General features: G+C 41.8%; 1 protein-coding gene across 5 annotated transcripts in view; it reads right to left on the minus strand.

Moving 5' to 3' along the window:
• Positions 1-4,476: 4,476 nt before the first annotated feature.
• The window catches only part of usp6nl (USP6 N-terminal like), a 99,056-nt gene continuing 79,004 nt past the window's right edge, over positions 4,477-24,528 (minus strand). For all 5 annotated transcript variants that reach the window (XM_082509954.1, XM_082509953.1, XM_082509951.1 and 2 more), the window contains 9 exons: positions 18,165-18,272; positions 16,919-17,028; positions 16,214-16,262; positions 14,571-14,691; positions 12,268-12,362; positions 12,054-12,119; positions 10,873-10,972; positions 10,633-10,785; positions 4,477-7,163 (listed from right to left, as the gene is read on the minus strand). In XM_082509954.1, coding sequence (XP_082366080.1) covers positions 5,620-7,163; positions 10,633-10,785; positions 10,873-10,972; positions 12,054-12,119; positions 12,268-12,362; positions 14,571-14,691; positions 16,214-16,262; positions 16,919-17,028; positions 18,165-18,272 — 2,346 coding nt within the window. In that variant the 3' untranslated portion in view covers positions 4,477-5,619. The remainder of the gene's footprint in view (positions 7,164-10,632; positions 10,786-10,872; positions 10,973-12,053; positions 12,120-12,267; positions 12,363-14,570; positions 14,692-16,213; positions 16,263-16,918; positions 17,029-18,164; positions 18,273-24,528) is intronic.

A 24,528-nucleotide genomic window follows, 5' to 3' on the forward strand; every position in this document is an offset into this window, starting at 1 on the left:
TGACAAGAATCAGTTCATTAAGAAAATGGCCAAATCCCTCATCAAGGAGTTTGGCTCCTCAGACAATGTCTTAAATGCTGCGATGTCAAATGATTCATCTTTTGACAAGGCTGTGATAAGTCATTTGAAATTCGGGCTCCCCAGTCCTCCAGAAAAGTCCAAAATTTCCAGGTTTTTTTCAGCAGTGTTAAAAGCTTTTTCAAAACCCTTTACGTGCTGCTTTAAAGGGCAGCAATGATTACATGACATTTTTGCCTTTTTCCTGCTGCCTTGCTTCTTTTAAAATCTTGAAGCAGAATTTTAGCACCAAATCCATTTCCATCACCCCCAACCAGTCGCAGCGGATGGCTGCCCCTTTCTGAGCCTGGTTCCGTTGGAAGTTTCTTCCTGTCAGAAGGGAGTTTTTCTTCCCCACTGTCGCCTTGTGCTTGCTCAAAGGGGGATCATTTGATTGTTGGGCTTCTCTGTAGTACTGTATTGTTTTTACCTTACAGTACAAACAGGGAAGAAACTTGTGATTTGGCGCTTTATTTAAGATATATATCATATACAAAATATCGTATATATCAAATAAAACAATAATATCAAATAAAAACATTCAGACTGTTGTCTTGTTTTTCTATGTTGTCAAATATGTAACAAGTTGAGTGTGTGCATTCTGGTCATTAGCATTTTTGGTTTTTTCATTTTTAATGTATTCGAGCTGAATTCGGGGTGCGAGGTAGTTGCTTACTACAGCATGTTTGTATAGACACTATGGAGTTCTGAGCTACTAGGAAGTAGGAAGAGGCTGACTTAACCACCCCTCCCTCCTACCACACATACAAGATTGATTTAAATTTGTAGGATCTGATCTCTTTCAGAACCCAGCTTTGCTCTCAGGAGGTAGGAGTTAGTCTGAAACTTCAAAATGAGGTGGCCAGCTCTCTTCCATGTGTGTGACATAAGCGACTGAATCTGACAAAAAACTTGAATATTTTTCTGTCCTTTGAACATCCAATACGTACAAATAGAATAGAATAATGCTTTAAATGTCCCACAAGGGGAAATTTGATGTATAAGCGGCAAAAAGAAACAAAAATACACACAGAACAGAAAGACAATGTTTACATATTTTACATACAAACCCAGGTTGTAGTGTGCAAACAGAGCAAGATACTGAAAGATGTTTACATATTTAGAATATTTAGAATATTTTGAAAAGTGCAGGTTGTGTATTGTACCTGTGCATTAAAAAGTAGACATGTAACTTCCAATAAGTTAGTGTATATATAGACTGAGAGAAGTAATGTGCAAGTTATGACAGCAGAAGTTGTCACAGCACTGATGTAAACCTCTATGTTTGTTGGGAGCAGTTTTGATTGTGCAGTCTGACAGCTGTAGAGAGGAAGGACCTGCGGAAACGCTCCTTCAAGCATCTAGGATGCAGCAGTCTGTCACTGAAGGAGCTCTGCAGTCCAGCAACATTTACATGCACGGGGTGGGAGACTCTGTCCATCAGAGAAGTTATTTTGGCCAGAGTCCTTCTGTCTCCCACCACCTGCACTGGATCCAGGGTGCATGCCAGCACAGTTCCCTGTGGGGCCCCTGTACTGCATATGAGTATGTATGTATGTATTGTAGAATTCAACTAGGTGCAATATGTCAGTGAGTGCAGAATTTAGGAGAATCACAAGAATCCATTTGCAGTCCAAGTTCTTCCCCCCTGTTGGACAGTCATTCTGCGAGCCTTATGAATGTGTTTGCAAAGAATCAGATCTTAGTGAACTCTGGCTCAAGGTCAGGGGTCAGAGGTCAAGTTGTCTGAAAATCTTGTAAATGTGATAACTTTAGAACAAGATGATGTAGAATTTTGAAATTGATACCATAGGTGTATCTATTATGAGGCTGAGTGGGACGATTGGTCAGTATCAGTAGCTATGTGCATGACTAGTTTCATTTCATGTAGTAAATCTTTACATTGTAGACTTTCAACCTGGGGCCTCATACACAACACCAACCTGTCTACGTGGTTCTTCTTCAGCTATCTGAGAATTTTTATGGGAAGTGTATTTTTCTGGTATTTTCTTAGCCTCATCTATTTTTTAAAAAGCACATAAAAAGGAGGAAGCAGGGGAAATGGGTGAGGGTGAGCATCTGAGTGACTTTAATCCAAATTGCGATGCTTAGGCGACTTGACCCAGGCAGCTCTAAACGAGCAAAGCCTGCTTTCATAAAGACATAACAGTGTGAAAAAGTGTTCATCAATCCCTCCTTTCCTTTTCACATTTTGCTAGAAAAACGGAAAATTTATGCAGTAATTTACTGAAACGTGTATAAAAATACGTGGAGGCACAACACACTGCTCCAGTAATGTTTAGGTCCGGTCGTTACTGAAACATTGTGTTTTTCTAAATAATGGCATTCTATTCTATTCTATCTAGCTATGCTTTTCCTACATTTGCTGTGTCTTTGGGATTGTTGTCATGCTGAAAAATGAGGCCATTGTCATTAAGATGACCAATTTCCAGATGGTATTGCAGATGGAATAAACAAAGACTTCAAGTGCGTTTCATTAAAGCTGGTTTGACGGTTTGACCAGCTTTGATTATGACTGACATGCAGATACTTTAGGGTGTCTTCACTCATTCAGGAACCTTCCTAAACAAAGTTGACTTTTAGCAATGGTACTGCTACCTGGATGTAGGCCAGGCTTCTCTCAGAAGAGATGTTTGGTTTGCGAGTGCTTCTTCAGCTTGGGAATTAGCCAACTTCTGCTGATAAATGACCCACTCAGACTGAGGGTGATGGTTTCCTTTTTCTGTATTTGGTGCCAAATGGAAAAAATGGTATATAGGTTCACTATGAGGCAAAAAACAAACAAAAAACCCCCAAACCACACGCAACAATGTATCACTTCCAGCGTGTTTTAAACGAAAAACCAGAACGGATTATGTTTTCATCACAACTGTGTTCCAGCCAGGTGAGGAGAGCTACCTTCGTCATGCTTCCCTAACCTATTAATCTCGGTTTCGTACACCTTTCAGCAAAAGAAGCATCACATTGAAGCTACTTTGAATGCATCGTGTACCTGAATATTGTTGCTTATTTGCTGGATGAATTACTTGCAAGATGACATGAAAAAACAAACAAAAAAAAGGCATAATTTCCTGTGGTCGACTAATCCATTAAGCCTTCCGGGAGGCATGTAATCAGATAGAATCTAAGCTCTGTAGTGGTGCAGAGTGAGCATGTGCACAGAGCGCTATGTTAAAGTATAAAATATATCACATACCAAACGTGCCCCACATTCTAAGGTTTTCTTGGATCAATCCAGAATTTTCCATAAAATATTCTGAGCTCTCCTCACAGATTTATCTGCTTCCAACCACGGATTGAAATAACATGACTGAGCTTTAAGATGTTCTGGATTCAAAGCAACATCCCGGTGCATCACAGGTGTCTCTTTCAGCTTCTCCTACCACGGATTTGTTAACCGTTTGCACAAACCTTCACAGCCCTGCCAAGCATCCTTTGCTTATCCAGCAAAGCTCAGAAGCTGTCTCCTGCTAATTTATCCAGAAAGATGCACAACAACAGCGTGGAAGCAAGCTGCTGAATGCCGATGTTAGGCAGCCTACCAGCTCTTATTACAAAGTCTTCAGCAACATGTTATTTATTTCTGTATTTGATGTTCATTTTCTTGTTGGCTTTGATTAGAGCAGGGACGCAATAAACTACTTCCATTCTTCCTGAGTCAGTCTTGACTAAACAGTTTCTAAAATGTCAGGACACATACACCACCACCCGTCTTTCCAGTAATAAAAAATGTAATGGCTCATAAGGGCCAGAAAATCTTTAAAAGTAAGAGGCTGAAATTAGTCAAGTATGCTAACTGTGAAATAAATATCATTTAAACAATCAGTTGATCATTTGGTTTCACCGACTGCTTCACTTCCTAGATATTCCATGATCAGCTGTAAGTGGGATTACTCCAAAGTGGAAGTTTTTAGGGTCACTGAGGGCTGAGCATATGCAGAGCACAGTAAAGGTGCCGACACTGCATGTTGCATTTAATTGTTTATAGATGCACTTGAGAGAGCATTGAAGTGACTCCAGAATTAAAATGACAGTTTACATTTTCAGGGTTTGCCATTGCTCTCAATTGGCTTTTTGCTAATTGAACGCTGTATACAATAAAGACAACAATATGTGACCGTTACGTGACAGAAGCCTGTGCATTTTCCTTTTACTGCTGATTGCTAAACAAAAATATTCATTAAAGTCCTAGAAGTAAAACCCGTGGCCCCTTTGGAGTGCACAAGAAATTCCATTATCCAGGAATTGTGGTGGTTTGGAAGCTTTCGCAACACTGGAAACTCATTTACAGTGTTTCTCCATGCACTGCATCCTAATATATATATAAAAACACCTGATATCACCCCCCCACCTTTTTTTATTGAGCTGATTTTAAAAAACCACAAACAAATTTAAAGGTTCATTTTCATCCGACCTCTTTTTATTAAGCAAAGTATCAGAATGGACTGCAATTAGTTGTTTCACAACTAAAACAAAACCCAAAGATGACTGAGGGGATGTAAAGAACATTTTAGTACTGTTTGAAAGTACTTGCATCTACATCAGAGTATGAAAAGTAGGTGGGTAAAAATGCGACTCACATTTGTTGCGTGCGTGTGCGCGCGCCGGATGACTGTATGCCAGTGGATGTGACATTGTTGAGAGAAGTAAGACATAATGAAGTTAAGCAACCTTGTACTGAAAGTAGTTTAAAAGCACCTCGGACTCCATGTGCTCGAGATGTGATAACTATGTCACAGCAATTTAAAAAATGTGTTATCAATGGTTACATAACAATCAAGATAACTTAAAGCCATAATTTTTAAAAAAAAAAAGTATATATTAGCCCTCAAAAATCAGCTGTCTATATGTTGAGCCGCCCAGTTGAAATTAATTAAAAACAAGACTAGCCTGAAGTAATGCAAAAACAAACTATTAGTAATGGACAAAAACTAAAGAAAGCATGGTCCTAAACATGTTTTAACAAAACCTGCTTAAAAAAATTTAAATGGAAATCAAGACACACGGTAACCCGTGTAGCACTGTTTGCTAATTCTACCATTGGTCATATTTCTTTAAAAAGAACATTCACAAGCATATCGAGTTAATTGATCTCTACGGTACATATCTGGAGAGTAAGATATAAAAAAATAAAGATGGAAAATAAATCGGCTCTCAGGAGAAAATTCCCCTGTTACCGATAACTCAAAAAAAAAGTAAAGAAAAAATCTTCTGTACATATCAGACTCTAAAAGATATATTTATATTTTGTCACCTCTTGTTAATGATTTACATCCAAAAATAAAATAAAATCTTCAGTCAGTCTTTTTAATCTTTTTTTTTAAAGTGATCAGTAAAAACAGCGGCTGGTGGGTCCTGCAACGTTACGATGCAGCGTGACAGTCGGGAGGTCAGTACTTCACACATGAACGACAACAGAACCAAAGTAGAAGCCGGTTCCTAACAAAGCTAGGACTACTGGTCGTCTTTACCACAGTGTTGGTGACTACGCCTCAGTTTTCTTTTCTTTTAGTTTTTACAGTGTCTCGTCATATCGTCCTGTCACAGCAGCATGGACTCCTGCATGGCAAACGCCTCCTGTGCGTGCCTGTAGTGTGGTCCTCCAAACAGCTGAGGAAGCTGTTGCCGTAACACAGGCTGCTGGTGCTGCTGCTGCTCTTGGAGTTGCGGTCGGTACTGACGCAGGGCGTCCGGGTTGTCGGGGAAGGTGAACTCTGCGAGGGGCGACATCTGCGCCTTCTGGAAGCTGGGCGAGCGAGGCATCCCACCTGGGGATGTAGGGGGCAACTCCTCCGTTGGCTCCCACTGGAGCCCATCTACACCCTGCTGAGCTGGCAGGTAGTGCGGGTTTGGCTCACCCCGCTGGTGTCCTTCGAACCTGTAGACCTGTGCTGTGGAGGTGAGCTGTTGCAGATAGATGGGGGTGGAGCTCCCTTGGTTGTCCAGCTCCAGGGGAGGCCTGGGGTTCCGAGGATTGCGGGCGGAGCTGTGCGTTGGCTGCCTGCGGTAGGTGGCGAAGGTGTTATTCATGAGGGTCTTGTCTGGGGAGAAGCTGTTGGGCTGTCGCTGGGTGGTGGCATACGCTCGTTCTCCATACAATGCACTGGGCGGTGCAGGATATCGAGAGGGCAGAGCATAGAGTCTGTTGTCCACGCTTTGGGTGGGATGTGGAATGGGGACCTCAGTAGTAGTCCTGCCTGGAGAGTGCTGATGAGGTGGGGTATGGAACTGGTTCTTTGGGTCAGGGTAGCCAGTCGGAACATTTACAGGACTGTTGTGAGGAAAACGAGGAGGAAGAGGCTGTCTGGCCATTCTGGGCCCGGGTGCCACGGAGACGACACTCCCAGACAGGCTGGACCCGTGGCTCGGGCTGCCCTGATGCAGGGCTGACACATTGTAGGGTATCTCATTACGAAAGGGCCTCAATCTGGACGGAGGCTTCTCAAGCTCCAGGATCTCGAAGTCCTGCTCCGGCAGCCCTGGTACATTATCATACTGGGAGGCATTGGAGCCTCGGTCGGTGCCGGGGGCGTAGCCCTTGGAGCGTGGCCGGCGGTGAGGCTGAGCGGTGTCATCTGGGCTGGAAGGAGCCGGCGATGGCCCTCGGCTCATCTGAATTTCCCGCAAAGCTTCTAGCTTTGTCTCGGAGGGTTTGACCCACCGGGGCCCAGGCATGTCTCTGCGGGAGCTAGAGGCTGCGTTGGAGTTGTGGTTGGCGATGGCGTGAGCCTTTCCTCCATCCACAGCGGTCATCTGTGGTGTTGGGGTGGGGGCTGACAGTGGTGTCGCCCCCCTCTCTGGTGTGGTGTAGGTGGATTGCTTTTGTGTCTCATTTGAGATTTCACCTGACCCCCTGGAGTGGGTTTCCCTTTTGTCCCCCTTGTGGTGACGGATCCGTTTCTCCAGCGATTCCCGGTGGGCTCGGCTCGGGGGCCGTCCGTCCCGCTGGGGGTCTGGTAGAGGACTTGGCTCCCTGGGGGGCTCGGCTGGCTCCGCGTGGCTTTGACCGTTGGCCACGTGGTTTGCTACGGCTATCTCAGGAGGAAGCTGCCCTAGAGGCTTCTTGGGAAACTCGTCCTCTTTACCTGTAAAAGATCGGAGGGGGAAAAAAAGGTGTAAACGCATTAGAACGCCATCAGGAAACAAAGGTGAGCGGTGATGACTGAACACACTGTGTGGCGCTGGTTCACATCTGATGACGTGTCACAAACGGGCACATGAATTCATGCAACAACACTGCCATAGAGAGTACAAAATAAAGGAGAATACACTCATGAAGACACATAATCACATATCCACAGGCAAAGAGTGGGAGGAGGATAGGGAAAAAAACATCAGAAATAATGTTTGATATAAATTCCCATCATGGGAGACTCAATTAGGAAGAGACACTCTACTGAGCGTGCTCTGAAATTATTAGTCTTTCTACATTTCATTAAACAGTACTCGGCTGCAGTAGTAGCTCCAGGCTTGAAAGGTCATACAGAAATATTTCTTGATTAATGAACCTTCTTAAATGCACTGAGACTTATAAGTACAACTACAAAAAGAGAGAGCGAGTACTCAGCTTCTACAACCAGTACAAGGTTTGACATTAGTACTCAAACTTGCTGCTTTACATCTGAAAGAAATGAGCGGAGCTGACAGGAACACACGGTGTGGGTTATGTGGGTGTTTTAAGGGAAAAAGTGATGACCAGAGTCAGGTCAGGACAACAGCAGCTGGAGGAAGAGGAAGCGCTGTGGGAGTTATCCAGGAAGTCGACTTATTGGACCTGCATCCACAGACTAAAGAGCGTGTGCGTGACGAAATTACCCACTGACCTCGGTCACTTTTGTTCCACCACAAACTGCTTAAAACCCACCGGGGGACAAAGTTAACGTCTTTCACTTATTGAATTTATTGTTTTAATTTAAAGAAATAGAAACTTGGGATTTTCTACAAATTTCAACTGATTAAATTTTTTTTCCTAACCAACTTTTCTGTTTTGTTTTCTTCGTTCATTTCCATTCACGTTTATTAGACGAGCCAAAACACAATCCTCTTTTTCATTCGTGCGTTTTATTAGATAACAAAATACAAATCAAACTTGTGTTTCTTCTGCTACTGCAAGACTACAGCCCTCAATCAAGAGGTTTATACAGTGCTGTGAAAAAGTGTTTGCCCCTTATTAATTCCATAGTTTTTTGCATATTTATCACACTTACATATTTCTGATATTGGAACAAATATCAATATAAGACAAAGATAAGGGAAGAATACAAAACGCAGTTTTTCATTTATTAAGGAGGAAAGACGTTATAAGCCCTTAACCCTAATAACTGCTTGTGCCACCCTTCGTAGCAACTGCAATCAAACTTTTGCAATTACTGACTACGTGTGTTTCACATTGCTGTGGAGGAATTTGGGCCCAGAATTGTTTTAATTCAGCCACACTGGAGGGTTTTCCAGCACAAACAGCCTGTTTAAGATCAAAGCACATCAATGAGATTTGCGTTTAAGCTTTGACCCGGCCACTCCAAAGCCTTCACTTAGTTTTTTTTTGAGCCATTCAATCACTGTCCTGCTCCAGGTCCAAAGTGCTTCAGGACACAAACTGATGGCTGGAGATTCTTCTTCAGGGTTTTGAATCTTAACTGAGGTAAGTAAGGCCTGCAGTTGTTCAGATTTTGTTTTAAGTGTCCTTTAACTTGTGTGATGCAAACAGAAAAGTGATGCCAGTGTAGTGAGCGATTGTTTTTCCAGCATGACTGTAGAAATGCTGCTGTAGAGTCTTTTCACCTCACCTGCTGACAGGTCAGAGTCAAATAAAATTGCTCTTTGAAGTCAACACCTCTGTATTAAATGCCATTTCTGCAGTTGTTGGAAGCAATAAAGAACTCAGAGTACTGAGTAAATTACATGCTGTGGTGATTAAAAAAAACTTAAATTAAGCCAAGTAAACACTCAGAATCATAAAACTGTCAAATCTCACAGTTCAGCCTATTCAGACACAAGGATGCAGATTAAAATAGCCCTGCTGCACAGCAGCAGCACATGTGGCAGCAGATAGCTGTTAAAACATAAGTTTAACAAAAGCCTCCAGTGTTCAAAAAAAGGCCCATTATCTTGTCAGCAGGCAGGAAAGTGAACAGACTACTATTAAAGTTGTGTGGGCTCTGGAAGAAAGGAAAGCCCTTCCTCCTTCAGCTACAGCTGCTGTTATAGAGGTTTATATAGTGTGACGCAGGAGGAAAGCAACCACACAGGAACCTGGAAAAGACTGTGAAGACAGGGGTAGATGCATTAAGGACCTTTATCTAAATTTACGGCTGTGCCTTTAAGTAACATTAGCACAAATGCAAGGTTAATTTAGAAGATGAGGAATTTTGTCTCTAAAACTAAAGTTCTCCACACAGAGTCATGCAATACTTTTAGTTTCCCACCAGATGGCGCCTTATATCATCAATTTTACATCTGCAGCTACATTGTACGGTAGTCAAAACAAAAAGGAGAAGGGGATCAAAAACTAAAGGTAAGAGATGAGCTAACCATTGAAGGACTCCAAATAAGCAGCAAAGCAAGTCTGAAATATTATGCTGGAAGATCAGTTTGTGACAGAAACAAAGAAAAATAAACCCGAGTGCTGCGGGACAGACAGGCGACAGACAGGACGGACTGACTGTGGGACAGATGGACAGAGACATGGAGAACGAAGGACCAGTCAGGATAGCCCACCGGTTGCTGTTGTAGGAGGGAATGTGGCCGCCGCTCACAGCCACACTTTTGTTGTTGTTGGCTTACATTGTTTGAAAGAAGAAGGGAGAGAAGGCAGATTAATGAGGAGACAGAGCAGGATTCGAAAAGCACAGAGCACTTATCCCGGCTGAAGTTGGGTTATAGGGTAAGTAAATCCAGATAAGGGAAAGAAACCCTGGATATGTTACGCTTGCTTAGTGGTACAGAGCCCAGGCTGAGTGAGAACCTACATAGACACCAGTTAGTTTGTTTGTCAGGGCACCGACTAACTCTGACTAATGTGTCTATTTTTGTGTAGTTGTTTTTTTCCCTTTCTTAGTGGTAGCTCACTCATCTTGTGGACTTCAGGTGGACCCTCAGAGGATCTTCATGTATGGATAGAGCCACGCTAGTACCAGCTTGGGTGTACGCTGATTCTTTGATTCCCTTTGGCCTCTTGATTGTGAACATCTCAAACAATTCTCTTACATTTTGCCACTAAATAGAACAATTAAGAAAAGTTGGAAGATGTTTCTATTTCCAAATTTATAGAACTAAATTGCTTTTTCTCCTGACCAACAGATGAAGTAGATCATAGATTGAGTGTACAGCGATATCCTCAAGAGTAAAAGCGTAAAATCTGACATTTGGCTTGGATTTGTTTGTCACATTTGCACTAAAAGGGCAACTGGAGGTGAGGTTTCTGGAATTGTTTGTGCATAGAGGAACTTTTGTCACTCTCCAACACAAGTTTAAAACCAACTGGAGACTGATTTACTTGAGAAGAGCAGACTTTTTGATAATTTATAGAAAATGGATTGTTTGGTGCAGAAGTACCTGGTGCGGGCAGCTCCAGCTTCGCCCTCCTGAGCTCTGTCATGGACGCCTGCAGCTGCTCGATCACAAAGTCGTCCTCGCAGAAGAAATCTTTGGACAAAGTCACCTGCAGAAACTCCACCAGCTCCTCCATGGACAGCTTCATCAGGTGCTCTGCAGACACACACACACTCACACTGATGAGAAGTGTTGTGAGGGGTGAAATCAGCTGGTTTCAGTTTGTGGAGGAAACGGTCTTACTCTTGTGCAGTTTGAGGAGCGTGTAGGACATGGCAGGCAGCACTCTTTCACCCTCCAAGATATAGATGTCCCAGATCCTGAGGGTCAGTGTGAAGGGAGTCTGACCACGAGCAGAACGAAAAGTTAGACGATAAGTTACTGAAGAAGGTAATTTATCTATATTTTTGTGACTGTCAGCAGTTGCCGTGAAAAAAAAAGAACTTAACCTCTTACTTTACTGGGAATTATTTTAAAGGAGCACTGATTACTCTAACTTACACAAAACATAATCGTAATCTTTTAAAAATCCTAAATACTGCATGCATGCTACGACCTCCAAAAGCAGCCGTAGCTTTGCACGTGCAGCAGACTCTGAGTCAGCGATGGGTCAGTGTACAGTGCTGCTTTTTGTTGTGATTACCAGTCAAAAGGAAAAAGAGAAGTGATATTAGTCGTCACAGCTTTCTTGTTGAAAAGGAGTGGGAAAATGTCCCGGCATGGTCTCGTCAGTCATTCCAAAAGCTTGTTCAGTCACTAAAGGCGATTGAGTCTTTGCAGCTTTTGGAACTCTTTTAAAAACATATTTAAATCATGCGGTTTGCCATGACTGCTGATCCTTTTATCCTCTTTAATATCCAATATATTCATTTGTAACCTTTCATATTTGTTGCTTTCATTACGGTTCAGAGCTTTGTAACTTTCTTTGAAAGTCTTGGTTTTAAAGGTGCTTTATAAATACAAATAAAGTAAAAATCCACCACTGACAGGCTCCTAAACCTCTCACATTCCTGGCGATTAAAAGCTGTTTACGGGCTGTCAGAAACGTGTTGGGTTGGTTGGTTTTAATCATTGAATTGGAGCAGCTCATTGGCTGAAACCAAGTAGAGAAATCACAGCATTGGTTGTTAATAATAAAAAATTATTCAATAACTTCAGTTACTGATTATTGGGTTTCTCTCTGCAGCATAAAGCACCTTGGATGGATGGATTCACAATTATCCAGGCTTGGCATCAGGAGTACACTAGCTTATAAAGCCCTGAGGCTGGGAGTCATGAAACCCTTCACGTGTACAGGTGCCAACAACCTTATGATGGAAATACCCAGCTTATAAGTTAACCAAGTTACGTTGCTGCTCTTCTACATGTCTTCATAGATCCTTTTGAAGGTTGTGAGATCATATCTTGCTTGTAACTGCACTCACTCTGTCCAGAAAGCACTGGAAGAACCACTTCATGGTGTAGAGACTGGTGAACACCTCTTGGTTGTCCTGCAGCAAACAGAAAATGGTGACAGAGTGAGGATTAAGCAGCCACCTCTGAGGGATTAAAGGTTTCATTTCTGGCACTATGACTGGCTGGTACGTCATGCAGCACTTGCTTCATTATTAATTGTCACACAGGTCTCGTGTTTCTCACCAGGTGCTGTTTCAGTTTGGGCATCATCTTCTTGAGGATGCGGTCGTGGTGCTCCTGGAAACGCATCAGCTTCGGGAAACCAGGGACAAAAAACCCTGAAGGTGTGGAGAAAAGAGCCGTAATGATGATCATCCCTTAAACTCTGTATGTAAACTTACACATCTGTGTGTCCAGATTAGAGATGGCACGATACCACTTTTTTATGTCCGATACCGATACCGATATCATAAATTTGGATATCTGCCGATACCGATATGAATCCGATATAGTGTTTTTTAATCAACAAAACTGTTTTTTAAATATCTTGCTGCATTTTGTATAAGTTCATACTCAAGTTTAAAACAACAACTACACTAAAGCTATTCTGTTATACCTGTATGCAAAAAAAAATATTTCATAGTTCAGCAATACTGATCAATCTAATAAACTTAGACCTACACCATCCTCCCTATTCTGGTATTTTAAAGAGTACTTAGCATAAATATTACGCAACCTAACTAACAGGGTTCCAACTCCCAGCAACAACAAAAATAAATAAATAAAAAATAGGGAACCACCCCTCACGCTCCACCTCATGATGCTTAATCGACGTAATCAACCTTAATTTGATGCAGTGTGAAAAAAAATGCACAGAAATCAATTATTTTTCAAGAAATATTAAATAGATTCAACATCTTTCTTCAACAAAATTGCAGACTGCACAGATGGTACCTTCCCAAAGGAAAAAGTACTATAGCTTACTAGGGTATATATATTAGACTTAATAGTCACTATATACAGTAATTGACTTCTATTCATTTTGCATCAAATTAAAACTTTGGGTGTCAGATAATTATTTATTAAAAGCTAGACATTTTAAATGAGAATAAGAAAGAAAAGTATGTCTTTGTGCCCCCTTTTCCCTGTTAATGCCCTATCGGCCCCCCTGGCTAAACTTTGCTAGATCCGCCCCTGCACAGTTACCAGCCGTCAGCTACGTAGAAAAAGATCCTCGAGTAGAAAGTAATATTAAATAAATTCTAACAACAGCTGATCAAGCTTAAACGTGCTGCTGTTGTTCAGCCGCTGGTTTCCTCTTTCTGGTGCAAAGTGGGCCAAAAGCAAACTAGAGACACGGACTCGCGACAGAAAAGCCGATCAGCTGATCGTTAAGCAGTTTCATGATTGAAGTAGCAGCAAGAAGAGGCAGTCGCTTGTTAAGCTTAACGCAGGAATGCTTTACAAACATTCAGAGATGGACTTACACACTTGCTTTACTTCTCTCGGGATAACTTTGTCGGAGATGAAATGCCGGGTTGCTAGCGAAGCTCCACATGCTATCCAGACCACTGACAGGTCCCACATGCCACAGCCGCTCTGTCACGTGATGCATACTGCTCCGACGTGCTAACCTGAGGTGAGTTACGGTGTGTTGCAAGTTTTGTGAGGTGCTTTCGTGATATTTAATGGATCGGATTACATTTTTTATTTTTCTCCGATATCCGATCCAGTCATTTAGGTCAGTATCGGACCGATACCGATACGTAATATCGGATCGGTCCATCTCTAGTCCAGATGTTTAAAGTTAGATTCATGAGCTCACTGCAGCAGCATGCGTGCTGCTAATTTGTCCTGAGTGCTTCCTCAATGATGCCTTTCGCTGATAATTTTATCGCTTAATGCTTGATAAGACTGGAGGAGGTCCAGAGTCGCTCAAGGTCATTTCAGTGCAGAGACCAGAGTCAGTTAAACACTCTAAATGTCAAAAATGCAAATCTGGCAGCTGTGGTCAGAAGATTCGTGCCTTAACCTGACATAACAGATGGTTTGTCACCTTCTGAGCAGCTCTGTGGAAACAGGAAAAGGCCAGGCATGTTTTTTTAAAGAAGAACTTGGCAGATGATCTGAACCCTCTGTGACAGCAATTTTAGGCCAGTAAATTCAAACGTGGTGATTACACAAAGTGCAATGGACAATCAAAGTTTGTCTATGCTGAGGATTTTTGTAGTTTGACATCTGAACTCCACTTTAAGGAGTCAGCATGCAACACTCAGGCTGCAGGAGCTGTGCACACTGAATTCAGTACAAGCGGTCTGCACATCATGTGCAAGAAACTTCCTCTTTTTCTTTTCTTCTGCACATTCAGTTACAGTTCTTGTTTAGTTTAACCATTAGTGGAGTGGCTGTACATTCCAGCTTCTGTGTCAGGAAGCTTTACTTGGCGATGAACATGAGAACAAAAGAGTTGAAAGAGAAGTATATAAATACGACCACAGGCTGCACTTTGAGAACCCTGAGCCTTCAGAAACAGGTGCGCACGTTACCGTGCATGGCGTGCTTCTGCCCAGACAGCAGTTTGACGAGAGCCCAGAAGGCGTCCTCTTCATTCATGTAGATCAGCAGCAGAGCTGTGATCTGACTCATGCCCTGGCAGTAGCCCACCTCCTGCAAACACACATCAATCAGCTGAGGGGAAACAACAACGGAGCCATTCTTTGCTTTACTTTTGTAAACTTGGCTTAACTTAATTTACATACAGTTCCTTTATTTGAGGTGAAACACTGAGATAGTTTATAGTGAGATAATTATTAAAGGATATACAAACTTTGATAAAGTAATATCTGTAAGTGCAGATAAGTCATCTCCATCCATTATAGAAATACTTTGGTGACCTAACAATAAATCTGTAGTTCAGCATTTTTCAGCCCTGCTTCATTATTATTACACACAAACTAACACCACTGTTATCACCATTAGACATATATTATTTTATTATGTTGAATCGAATGGCAAACTGTGGGTGTCAGGGTTCACTGTGATATTGTGATACTGGGACACTTGGAATGGTTTTCATTTTTCCTTTAAACATTGCCCAATTATACATTTCATATCTGACATCTATATGTCGTCTACCTCTGAAATATGAGGGATCAAAAGTGTTGGAGAAAAAACTCTTAGCTTAGTTCACCTCTGTGTGTTTCAGGAGGTTGTAACTCTGAAAGAATTCACAGCACGAAGGTAAAACTGGAAAAGTTACTGTACTTCTTCTTCTTCCCTACTTCAGGGATGACAGTGAGTTGATAAAGTTGAATAATAATCAAGAATTATCTTTTTAAAGGAAGACTATTTTAAACATCAGCGGGAAATGATTTCAACATTGCAGTAGGGTAAATTTAATGTGAACTTTGAAGGCGACGTCGATGTCAAAATCAAACTTTACTAACTTAATATTGTTTTTACCCCAATAATCTCACTAGACTACAGTTTTCACTCCAGGTACTACACAAGTATTACCATTTATTGTTATTAGGTTAGTAGTTTAGTAGGTTACCTACTGTTACTAAATGGTTTTATCTTTTTAGTACTTTTATTAAAAAAGAAATGATTGTTGTTACTTCTTTTGGTAATATCAAGCTATTTACTTAATTAGTGTTTCACATTGTTAATAGACTATTACAGTTTTATTATTAAAGCCAGACCAATTTTTAAGACTGACACTGAAACTTGGTAATTTAAAAATCAAATATATCAGCTGATATATATTTATTTTCTCCTGAAACATTTGTAACCTGCAGTTTAAAAATAATCGTTTCATTGTCGCTCACACTCGCCCCGAGTCTACTCGGATTAGCTGCTTGTTGTATTTGTGGCTCCAAACAGGGGAAGTTGCAGAGTGCCCTCTGGTGGACAAACTATGCAACACTGGCTGAAGGGTTTTTCTCTTGTTTCTTGTTTACTTTTTACATTTCTATATATCAGCCAATATAAATGCAGTTATATCAGCAAGTACTTCATATGAGCCCCACTGACATACCAGGTTTTACCTAGCTGTAATAAAAAGTGTTACCAATATTGCTACAATAACAAAATATTAGATTGGTGCCTTCGTGTGCACCTTTATTGTCTTCAGTGAAAATGTTACAACTCAAAGTCTTCAGGACGCTAAAAGCGAGCTTGGATGACTCACCGTGTTGTACATGGAATAGGCTGTGAGGACATGGAAGAGTGCCTGCTGCCTGAAAGCACAAACAAACCACAGTTCATACAAAAACTTTAATAAACACACTTCAGTGGCGTCTTTGGCTTCAAGTTAAGATGGATGCATGTGGCCTGGAGCTGCACACCAGCCTTGATGCTGAGTTGTGTCGCTGCAAAGCCTGAATGCACTTCCAAATATCAGAAAAGCAGTGTGAAAAGGCAAAACGGCGTTAACGGGTACAGGTCTTTCCTCAGAGTCACGCAACAAAGCGGAAGGCAGAGCAGAAAGGGGACGTGAGATCTCTCACTTCCACACTGGAGAAGCCGCCTTCTCCTCGCAGAGAGTGAAAATGCATGCATATCTGCAGATGATTACTGACTCCCGTTGTGTTTGTGCTCTTGTTACTTTTACTGAGATTACGTGTCAAATAGCGAGAGCTGTCATTGTTCTTGGGCTTTGTGACAGTGAAGTGAAGGCTCGTTGTATCTTCCCCCATGCAGGCACATTTATGTACAAGGTTATGTAAATTGAATTACTCAGGAACTGAAAGGCTCCTTAAAAGGCACACAGGAAACTTTTAAGCTCAAAAATGCAAAGCTGCTTTAAATAAGCAACACAACCAACATTGCTGCAGCTGTGTGCAATGAACTTGCAGATGGTTGCTTGGATGTAGTAAAATGTGAAAGTACCCACTTGACATCATAGCGATGCATGAACATGATGTGGTCCCTGTAGGTTCGGTTCACATCCAGGTCGATCTGCCGGATGTCGGGGGATATTCCTCTGGCTCTGGCCTTCAGTTTCTGAAAACAGCCACAAAACAAAGAATGAATTCAAGCAGAAGTGCCATTTAGTACTAAATAGCAGGCATCTGTGTCCACAGAGTTTGTGGGTCCACCTTGCTGATCGAGCTTTCGAAGCCTCAGCTGATAACTTGGCACCCAACCCTCACTTCTGGCTTTAAAAAATAATAAACACTAGCGCTGAGGCGCTTTTCCTTCGTTTTTGGCTTTTACGTGTGGACAGGATTTTTTTTTTTTTTTTTTAAAACAAAACGAAAAATCTCCGTTTTCAAAAAAAAAAACCCGTGTACGTGTGGACGTAGCCTTATTTTCAATAATGCTCTTCTTCTAGAATAATTACCTGATTTAGATGTTATGCAACCCCAGGCTTTAGTGGAGTTTGGTTAATTGGTGTAGGTGTGAATGGTCTCTGTGCGTTTGACCTGCTACAGATTGGTGACCTGTCCTGTTCTAAAGCATGTTTTACCTTCACGATCTTGAATGAAATGATCTAAATTGGTAAAATGAATAAAACCTCTAAACTTAATCTTAAATATTTATTCTGTTGATTTTTTTGCATAGATTATTGCAACTTTCCTTGATATCATTTTTTTCTTACTGACAGTATGTAATGCTAACTACAGACAACAAAGTTTGGGTAATAAATGTTTAAAAAAACAAACCAAACACGACTAAATTACACCTCCTGAAATCTGATGGATTATTGTGGACAGAGCTGCCCTGCTCACAGGGGAGAAATCTTCTCTTTTTCACTTTATATTTTCCACATCATTTAGTGCATGTGGCCTAACTCATAATTAGACCACTTCCCAGCCAATGAAGGCAGTGATATATTGATCTTGCTAGCTAAACTTTCTAATGCGATCCAAACTTTATGCAGCAGTGGTGAAAAAACCCCAAAAAGATCTTTACCGTGTGCCGGAGCAGGTCGTGCAGCTTTGCACAAACACGATTAAACTTCCAAAGCTGCTGCTTGGCCACAATAACTCTGAAGCTCAGTGAAATCAAATAAAGCCGAGGTGTTCGTTAGCTCGCTTATGAATCTTTATGAGGCTCACGTTTTGATGAACGCTGCAGACATTTTATAAACTTGAGCCTGAGAGACAGTGTTTAGCTGAGAGTTCCTAGAGTGATACCTCATAGAAGTCCTTCTTCTCCTCCTTTATTTTGGGTATATCGAGCAGCAGACACCACACCTCCCCTCGAAGCTGCAGGGGGATTCCCTTGTAGATCCTCCTGAGCAGCTGGAAGGAAACAAATAGCAGGAGGTCATCGTTAGCAACCTTCAAAAAGGAACTTTAACCTCAGACAATCACTCCACATTTAGGCCATCAGAAGGGCCGTGCAAGGTTTAGTCCAACAAAACATTAAATGTGAAGACAGGATGAATGTGGTGGTTCTTTCTTTTCCTCTGCATATTCAGCATAAGGCGATAAGCTCACAAAGCCTCATCTGTGACTTTAACAGGTGTCACCGTGCTCTTAGGATCATGGCCTCAATCTCTTGTGAAGCACTTCAGCTGCAGATCTCTGGTTAAAAATATTAGTCTAATAAAGTGTGAAGTCTTGTTCTGGGAGCCTTTCACATTCACTCTAATTTCTGGATTATTGAAACTCAGTTTTCATCTCCTCTGCCTTCACTTAGTCCAGAAGTCACTCTCATAGATCTCAGCAGTGAGGTTCAGGCTATAATGACAGCACTCATGTTCTGATTAGGAGGCATAATACTGTAAAATCCACAGCAGACTTACTGTGAGCTCGATTATATGTAACTGGTATGAACCACAAATCAGTTTGATGTCAAACTTGTTATAACAACAACAAAAAACAATTACAAGAACTGCTCTACCCACAATCCTAAAACTGAAACAGCGCCCCTGATTGGTGGAGATTGTGGTTACCATGGAAACCTTTAAGCACAAAGCTTTAGAAACATTGAGAGTGACAATCACAGCCAGGAACAAAGTGCTGTAGCATACTGACACACACCCCACAAAAACCTGTCAAATAAACTATTATCCAACACTGACAGCAAAAAGGATTCAGCTCAATGATTGTGCAAAGTCTTTGCAATGCATCATGGGACGAGTAGTTTCTTCACTGTTAAAACTAATAATGTAACGTTTGTATTTTTGACTTTTTGTGTTGTGTTTTTTTTTTTTATCCAGTTAAAATCTTTTTATGGTCCTGACTCAGCCTGTAGCTGGTTTCAATGTTAGTTCATATCAGCATTTTCTAAAACATCAACAGAGTACATACAGAGGAAATTCACTTCCATTAAATTATGGTGATTTGAAGGATCTAATTAGCTTTTTTCTTTACTTTCATCTTAAGTTATTTTTAGTTTATTCAACTATACTGCAAAAATGTAACTATGGCAACACATTTTCTTTGTACTTTTATGTTGACAATGTTGTTTTAATCCTCGTTTTTAAAGGTCTAGTTTGTTTAATACCTAGTTTGTTTGTATTGATGTATTTCTTGTTTTTAGCTTTAGTAAAAAAAGCCTTTTAACGTCCGTGCTCTTAGCTAAGCTGGCTCATTTTTAATTGTCCTCTATCTCACAGCTGGCTACAGACGAATAGCTGGACTGTAAACACACACACACACAAAACGTCAGCCAAGAAGAACGTCTGAAATGATCCATCCACAATTAATACTTTGCTGTGTGTGACTGGATTAAGTTTTAAAAGTCTGCTTAATTAAAAGCTTCAGAGGAAGAAGATGAGGGCTAAACTCTTTTTGGGCGCTATTAAAAAGACGAGAGCCTCGTTCAAAACGGGAGACGCCTGGACCCGGTACATGTGCTAGCCTGTGGCTGGGATGAGTAAAAGAGGTCATTAAACCACTGACACTCCACCAAATGAAATACACGACCAAACTGAGTAAAATTCCACATTTCTCTGACTTTGAATGTCATTGGGAACATTTTTAATAATCCAAATACACCAAACAAGGATATGTTCCGCATTATAACTTAAACAGGAAGTTGCACTGCATAAACTAGTGATTTAAACAAACACACGGACAGGAAACACCAAGTTGCATGGCCGTAGCTGCAGTCCACTGACATGTAACTGGGGCATCTGGCAGCTGCCAAAAATTACACAGAATACAGAAACCTTCCCTCATCTTGTCAAAGCTGTCAGACAAACACAAACAGTGCGTGCCTGAATGTACGCTGCACCCTCCCTGAGAGAAAGCAAAGGGCTTTGGAAGGTGAACCACGACCATCTGGCTGGATGCACACGGAGACTGCGGGCAGTGAGAAGTCTAGATAGAATAGACTGCTATGCATGCAGAACAGTCCAGAGTAATCCAGTGTCGACAAAGAGATGGGAAATCAGTCAGACTCCGGCTGAGGGAGATTAAGTCTTAAAAGGCAAACTGCTGGAACAGCAAAGCTAATCGCAGCAGTGAATTCTCCGTCTCCACCTATTAAAACCCAGCCAGCCGTGTGCGTGTGCACAGGTGACTGACAGCGGAGGCAAACGGAAAGGATGGTAGAGTGTTAGGAGGCAGCACTAAAAACATCTGAAGACTAATCGCAGCACCTCAGTGTTCGGTGCTTCCCAAAACGAGCCAATCCCCAGAGACGCAACTTTGAAGCGTGTTTCCTCTCGCACGCCCACACTGATGACTTGTGTCTATCCGCCATGTTGCAGTGAGGTTGTGTGTTTAACCTCTTCATATTTTTCTAATATTGTAGTTTTATCTTAATGTGACAAATCCATATTTGTGATTGGTCAGATGCTGACTTAGATGTTGATGCTGAGGGAAGGAACCCTGGACCCCGTCCCTCTCCTGAGGGCGGCTCTTCCGAAAATAAAAGCTGTGCTGGAAGCTGATTGGAACAAAAACATCAATAGTTAAACTTCTAGTGAGGGCTAAAACATTTAACTTGTTTTAGTCTACACAGATCTCAAATAATTAAAGCAAAGCATTCTGCAGAGTACAAAATATTGCAGCAAAAGTGTTTATTTACATTTTATTTCTGAATCTGAACCTGTTTTTGTTGCTTTACAAGAAACACAGACGCAGAGGGAGTCGGGCCGGATTTACATGTACGAGCTGAGAGTAAATCAGGAGCCATAAATCAGACCCCATCTGTAACCTCGCGTCACATGAGTGTGATGCACTGATGTGTGTGTGTCTGTGTGTGTGCAGCTGGTGTGTTTTCACATTTAAAGGTCTGAGTGGTGTGTGTGTGTAAGATCTGAGAATTAATGACATTTAGTTGGGTGTGTGTGAAGTGTCCAAAGCCTCCACTCCATCAGCCTCCTACCCACCACACTTGGGACTCGCTTGTTTCTAGTGCAACAGCCTTGTAATTAGGTTCTGATGAGCGAGTCAATGAGCGCATCTGTTACACTAATCATCCTCCGAGCACGAGTGTGTCTGTGTGCCTACATGTGTGTCAACATTTACATTGAAAGTGTGCTGTTCACGCTTTGGTTTGCGCTCATCTTCTGCACAGACAGAACTCGCTGTGTGCATGGATTTAAAATATGGAAGGAAAACATTGGGGGTGCTTAAAAATAAGACCTTAATTGGTATTAAAATGTCTTAAAATCCTCCCTTTAAAGTCTTAAAAATGACAAATCTGTCACATTGTAACCAGACTCTGAATCTGCACACTTTTACCTGCATTACATTTAGTTATGACTTATTTAGTTTTGGTTAATTTAAAGCTGGACTTGAGCCTCCTTACACTAAACAAGTTCTTCCAGCAGTTAAAAACATGCTGAAGTTGAGATAAATTAAGAACAAAATTCTATTTTTCTTTTTGCTACAACTACAAATAATGAGCTGCACATTATTGTGGCTTCAATTTATGGATCTGTGCTGGCAGTGTTTTTCCCTCTGAAGCTAAAGAGGTCATTGCTGCAGAGTACAGCCTGCAGCAGTGACGGCCTGTATCAAAAACTGGCGTTTCTTCTCCAAGTTGTTAAAAATGTGTCGTTTGACACCCAGCTGGTTATGATAACAGTAAAACAGGTCTCATCACAGAGTGACAGAGTTTGTATGAGATCAGCAGTTGGATTGGGATGGTGTGGGATCTGTTGTGGTGGAGAGCTGAGCATAACAGTAAAGCTGTCGATTTACTGGTCAGGCTACGTTTGCACCCGCACCTGTGGTCCCGAGCTCTGAGTAGTGACTGAAAGACTGAGATTGAAGGAATGGTTGGGCTCTTCCTTAGCTAGAGGGTGAGCAGCTCGGTTATTCGTGAGGGACTTGGAGTAGAGCTGCTTCCCCTCCACATTAAAAGGATTCAGTTTAGGTGGCTCAGGCATCTGAACAGGATGCCTCCTGGACGCGGCATTTCGTTGGAGAGGCATTTCGGGCATGTCATACCAGGAGGAGGCCTGGGGCAGAGTCAGGACTCGCTGAAAAGATTATCTCTCGCCTGTTTGGGAAAAACTTCTTGCCATCCCAGATGAGCAAGAGGTGGCTGACGTGAAGGAAGTCTGGGCTGCCTCCACAATCCAAGTCAAGATGAGCGGTAGGAAAATGATAACTATATGGTCTCAGCACACAAAAGAACACTTTTAAGTGCACTCAAGAGTAACTTCAAAATGTACAGGGTAAATGTTGTGAAGAGGCATACTGTAACTCTAACCGAGTTAAAGTATGTGTGTGAGAATGCATTGCTTGTGCTATGTACTGCACTACAGCAGCCTGGACAGCAGTGAGCTTTTCAAGACTTGTTGGCAATGATGGAAACTGAGAATGATTTTTACAACACATTTGCCAAACATTTTAACTTTTAATACTGCTTTAAAAGTTGTAATATGAGGCGGGCTCCATTTTAAGGGAAGGGATAGTTCAGTAGGTAGAGTGGTCGCCCCGTGATCAGAAGGTCGGGGGTTCGAATCCACTCAACGGCTACCCTAAGGTACCCCTGAGCAAGGTGCCGTCCCTACACACTGCTCCACGGGCGCCTGCTTAGTGGCTGCCCACTGCTTCTCTGAGTGAATGGGTCAAATGCAGAGAAAAACAAGTAATTTCCCCACGGGGATCAATAAAGTATACATTATTATTATTATTATTTTAAAGTGCAATCAAAATGGGCCTGCCAGCACCAGTGTGTGCAAAGAAATTTTATACCTAAAAATCCTGTTGGCAGTTTGAAATATACCAAATTTAATTAGCATGGATCCACCTCAGAGGCTGTTTGCCTTCCTGAGTTTTCGGGTCATAAGCTGCTACTTTTCCCCCACACTGTGAACACTGCGGCTTATACTGACGTGCGGCTAATGCTAATGCATATTTTTTTTCATGCAGCCAAAAACATTTTGCCTGGTAACAGTAGACCAATAAAATTGTTATGTAGTATATATACGGTATATATTTTTACCGGCTGTTAAGAGACGCTGTAATGTTGTTTGTGCACTGTTCCGTAAAAAACCACAAGCAACGTATGTGTGTTACTGATACGTACGTATACTTAAAGGTAGCCGTGTTACAGGCGCTGTTCCAGGAAAAAAAGCATTTGCAGTATGTATTTTTGTATGTTACCATATCGTTTATGTTACCTTGTTTATGTTACCTTACAGATTAAATTAAATGTTAAAAATCCTCACGTGTAGTATTTCTGTGTAAATATCTCATATTATGAGTGAAACGCATACGGCTTAAAATCCGGTGCGGCGGATTTTGTACAAAGTACAAAATTGATTTTCTTTCTAAAATTAGAGCATGCGGCTTTTAATCAGGTGCGCTCTGTAGTCCGGGAATTACAGTAATTGGCTTCACATTTAACACCGGCTCCTTGATGGAGCCTCTTTGTGTGGACCCACACCTGAGTGACTGCTGTTGGATATTAATAAAGTCTCCCAGCTGCCGAACGAAGCCATCATATTAGCTGTTTTACAATTCCTCATCATATTCCCAAACACAACCACAAACATCCTCAAGATTCCACTTCCACCACAGCTTTTCTGAAGAACACCACTTCCTGTGGTGACCAAGCAGTTACTGTGAAGTACTGGACTGGGGCACAGCTATAGTCTTAGAAGCCAAGATTTCAGAACATTTGCTGCGGTATAATTACTATAATGCTAAACACGATAACCGTAAGGAGGATTGGTCTTGTGTGGCTGGTGGGGGTGGCTCAAGGGGAGCTTATGACTGTCTTACATCTGCTCTCATACTTTCAAACTGCGGGCTAAATGTTCTCACAGCAGTTGGCAAGTATGGAAATAAAATAAGAGGTATATTGAGCGTGACCCGTTTCCTCGCCGAGCTGACGGCACGTTGCTGACTGACAAAGGCAAAAGAAATATCCCTGAAGCTGAGATGAAGAAAGAAAGGGTGGAAGAGGGAAGCGGAGGAGGCGATGTTGAGTGATGTGATGGATCGAGCTAAATGTTCTCTCTGCGTCCTTGGCTGTAACTCGACTTGAAAATGGCTTTGAAATAAAAGGGAGGCAAAACCAAAAAAGAAGCAGAAGGAGAGTAAAAAAAAGGAGCCTAAGAGCGCTCTTAGTGCCAGCAGTGAG

This window comes from Aulonocara stuartgranti (assembly GCF_965226115.1).
Source record: "Aulonocara stuartgranti genome assembly, chromosome: 17".
Taxonomy (NCBI): Eukaryota; Metazoa; Chordata; class Actinopteri; order Cichliformes; family Cichlidae; genus Aulonocara; species Aulonocara stuartgranti.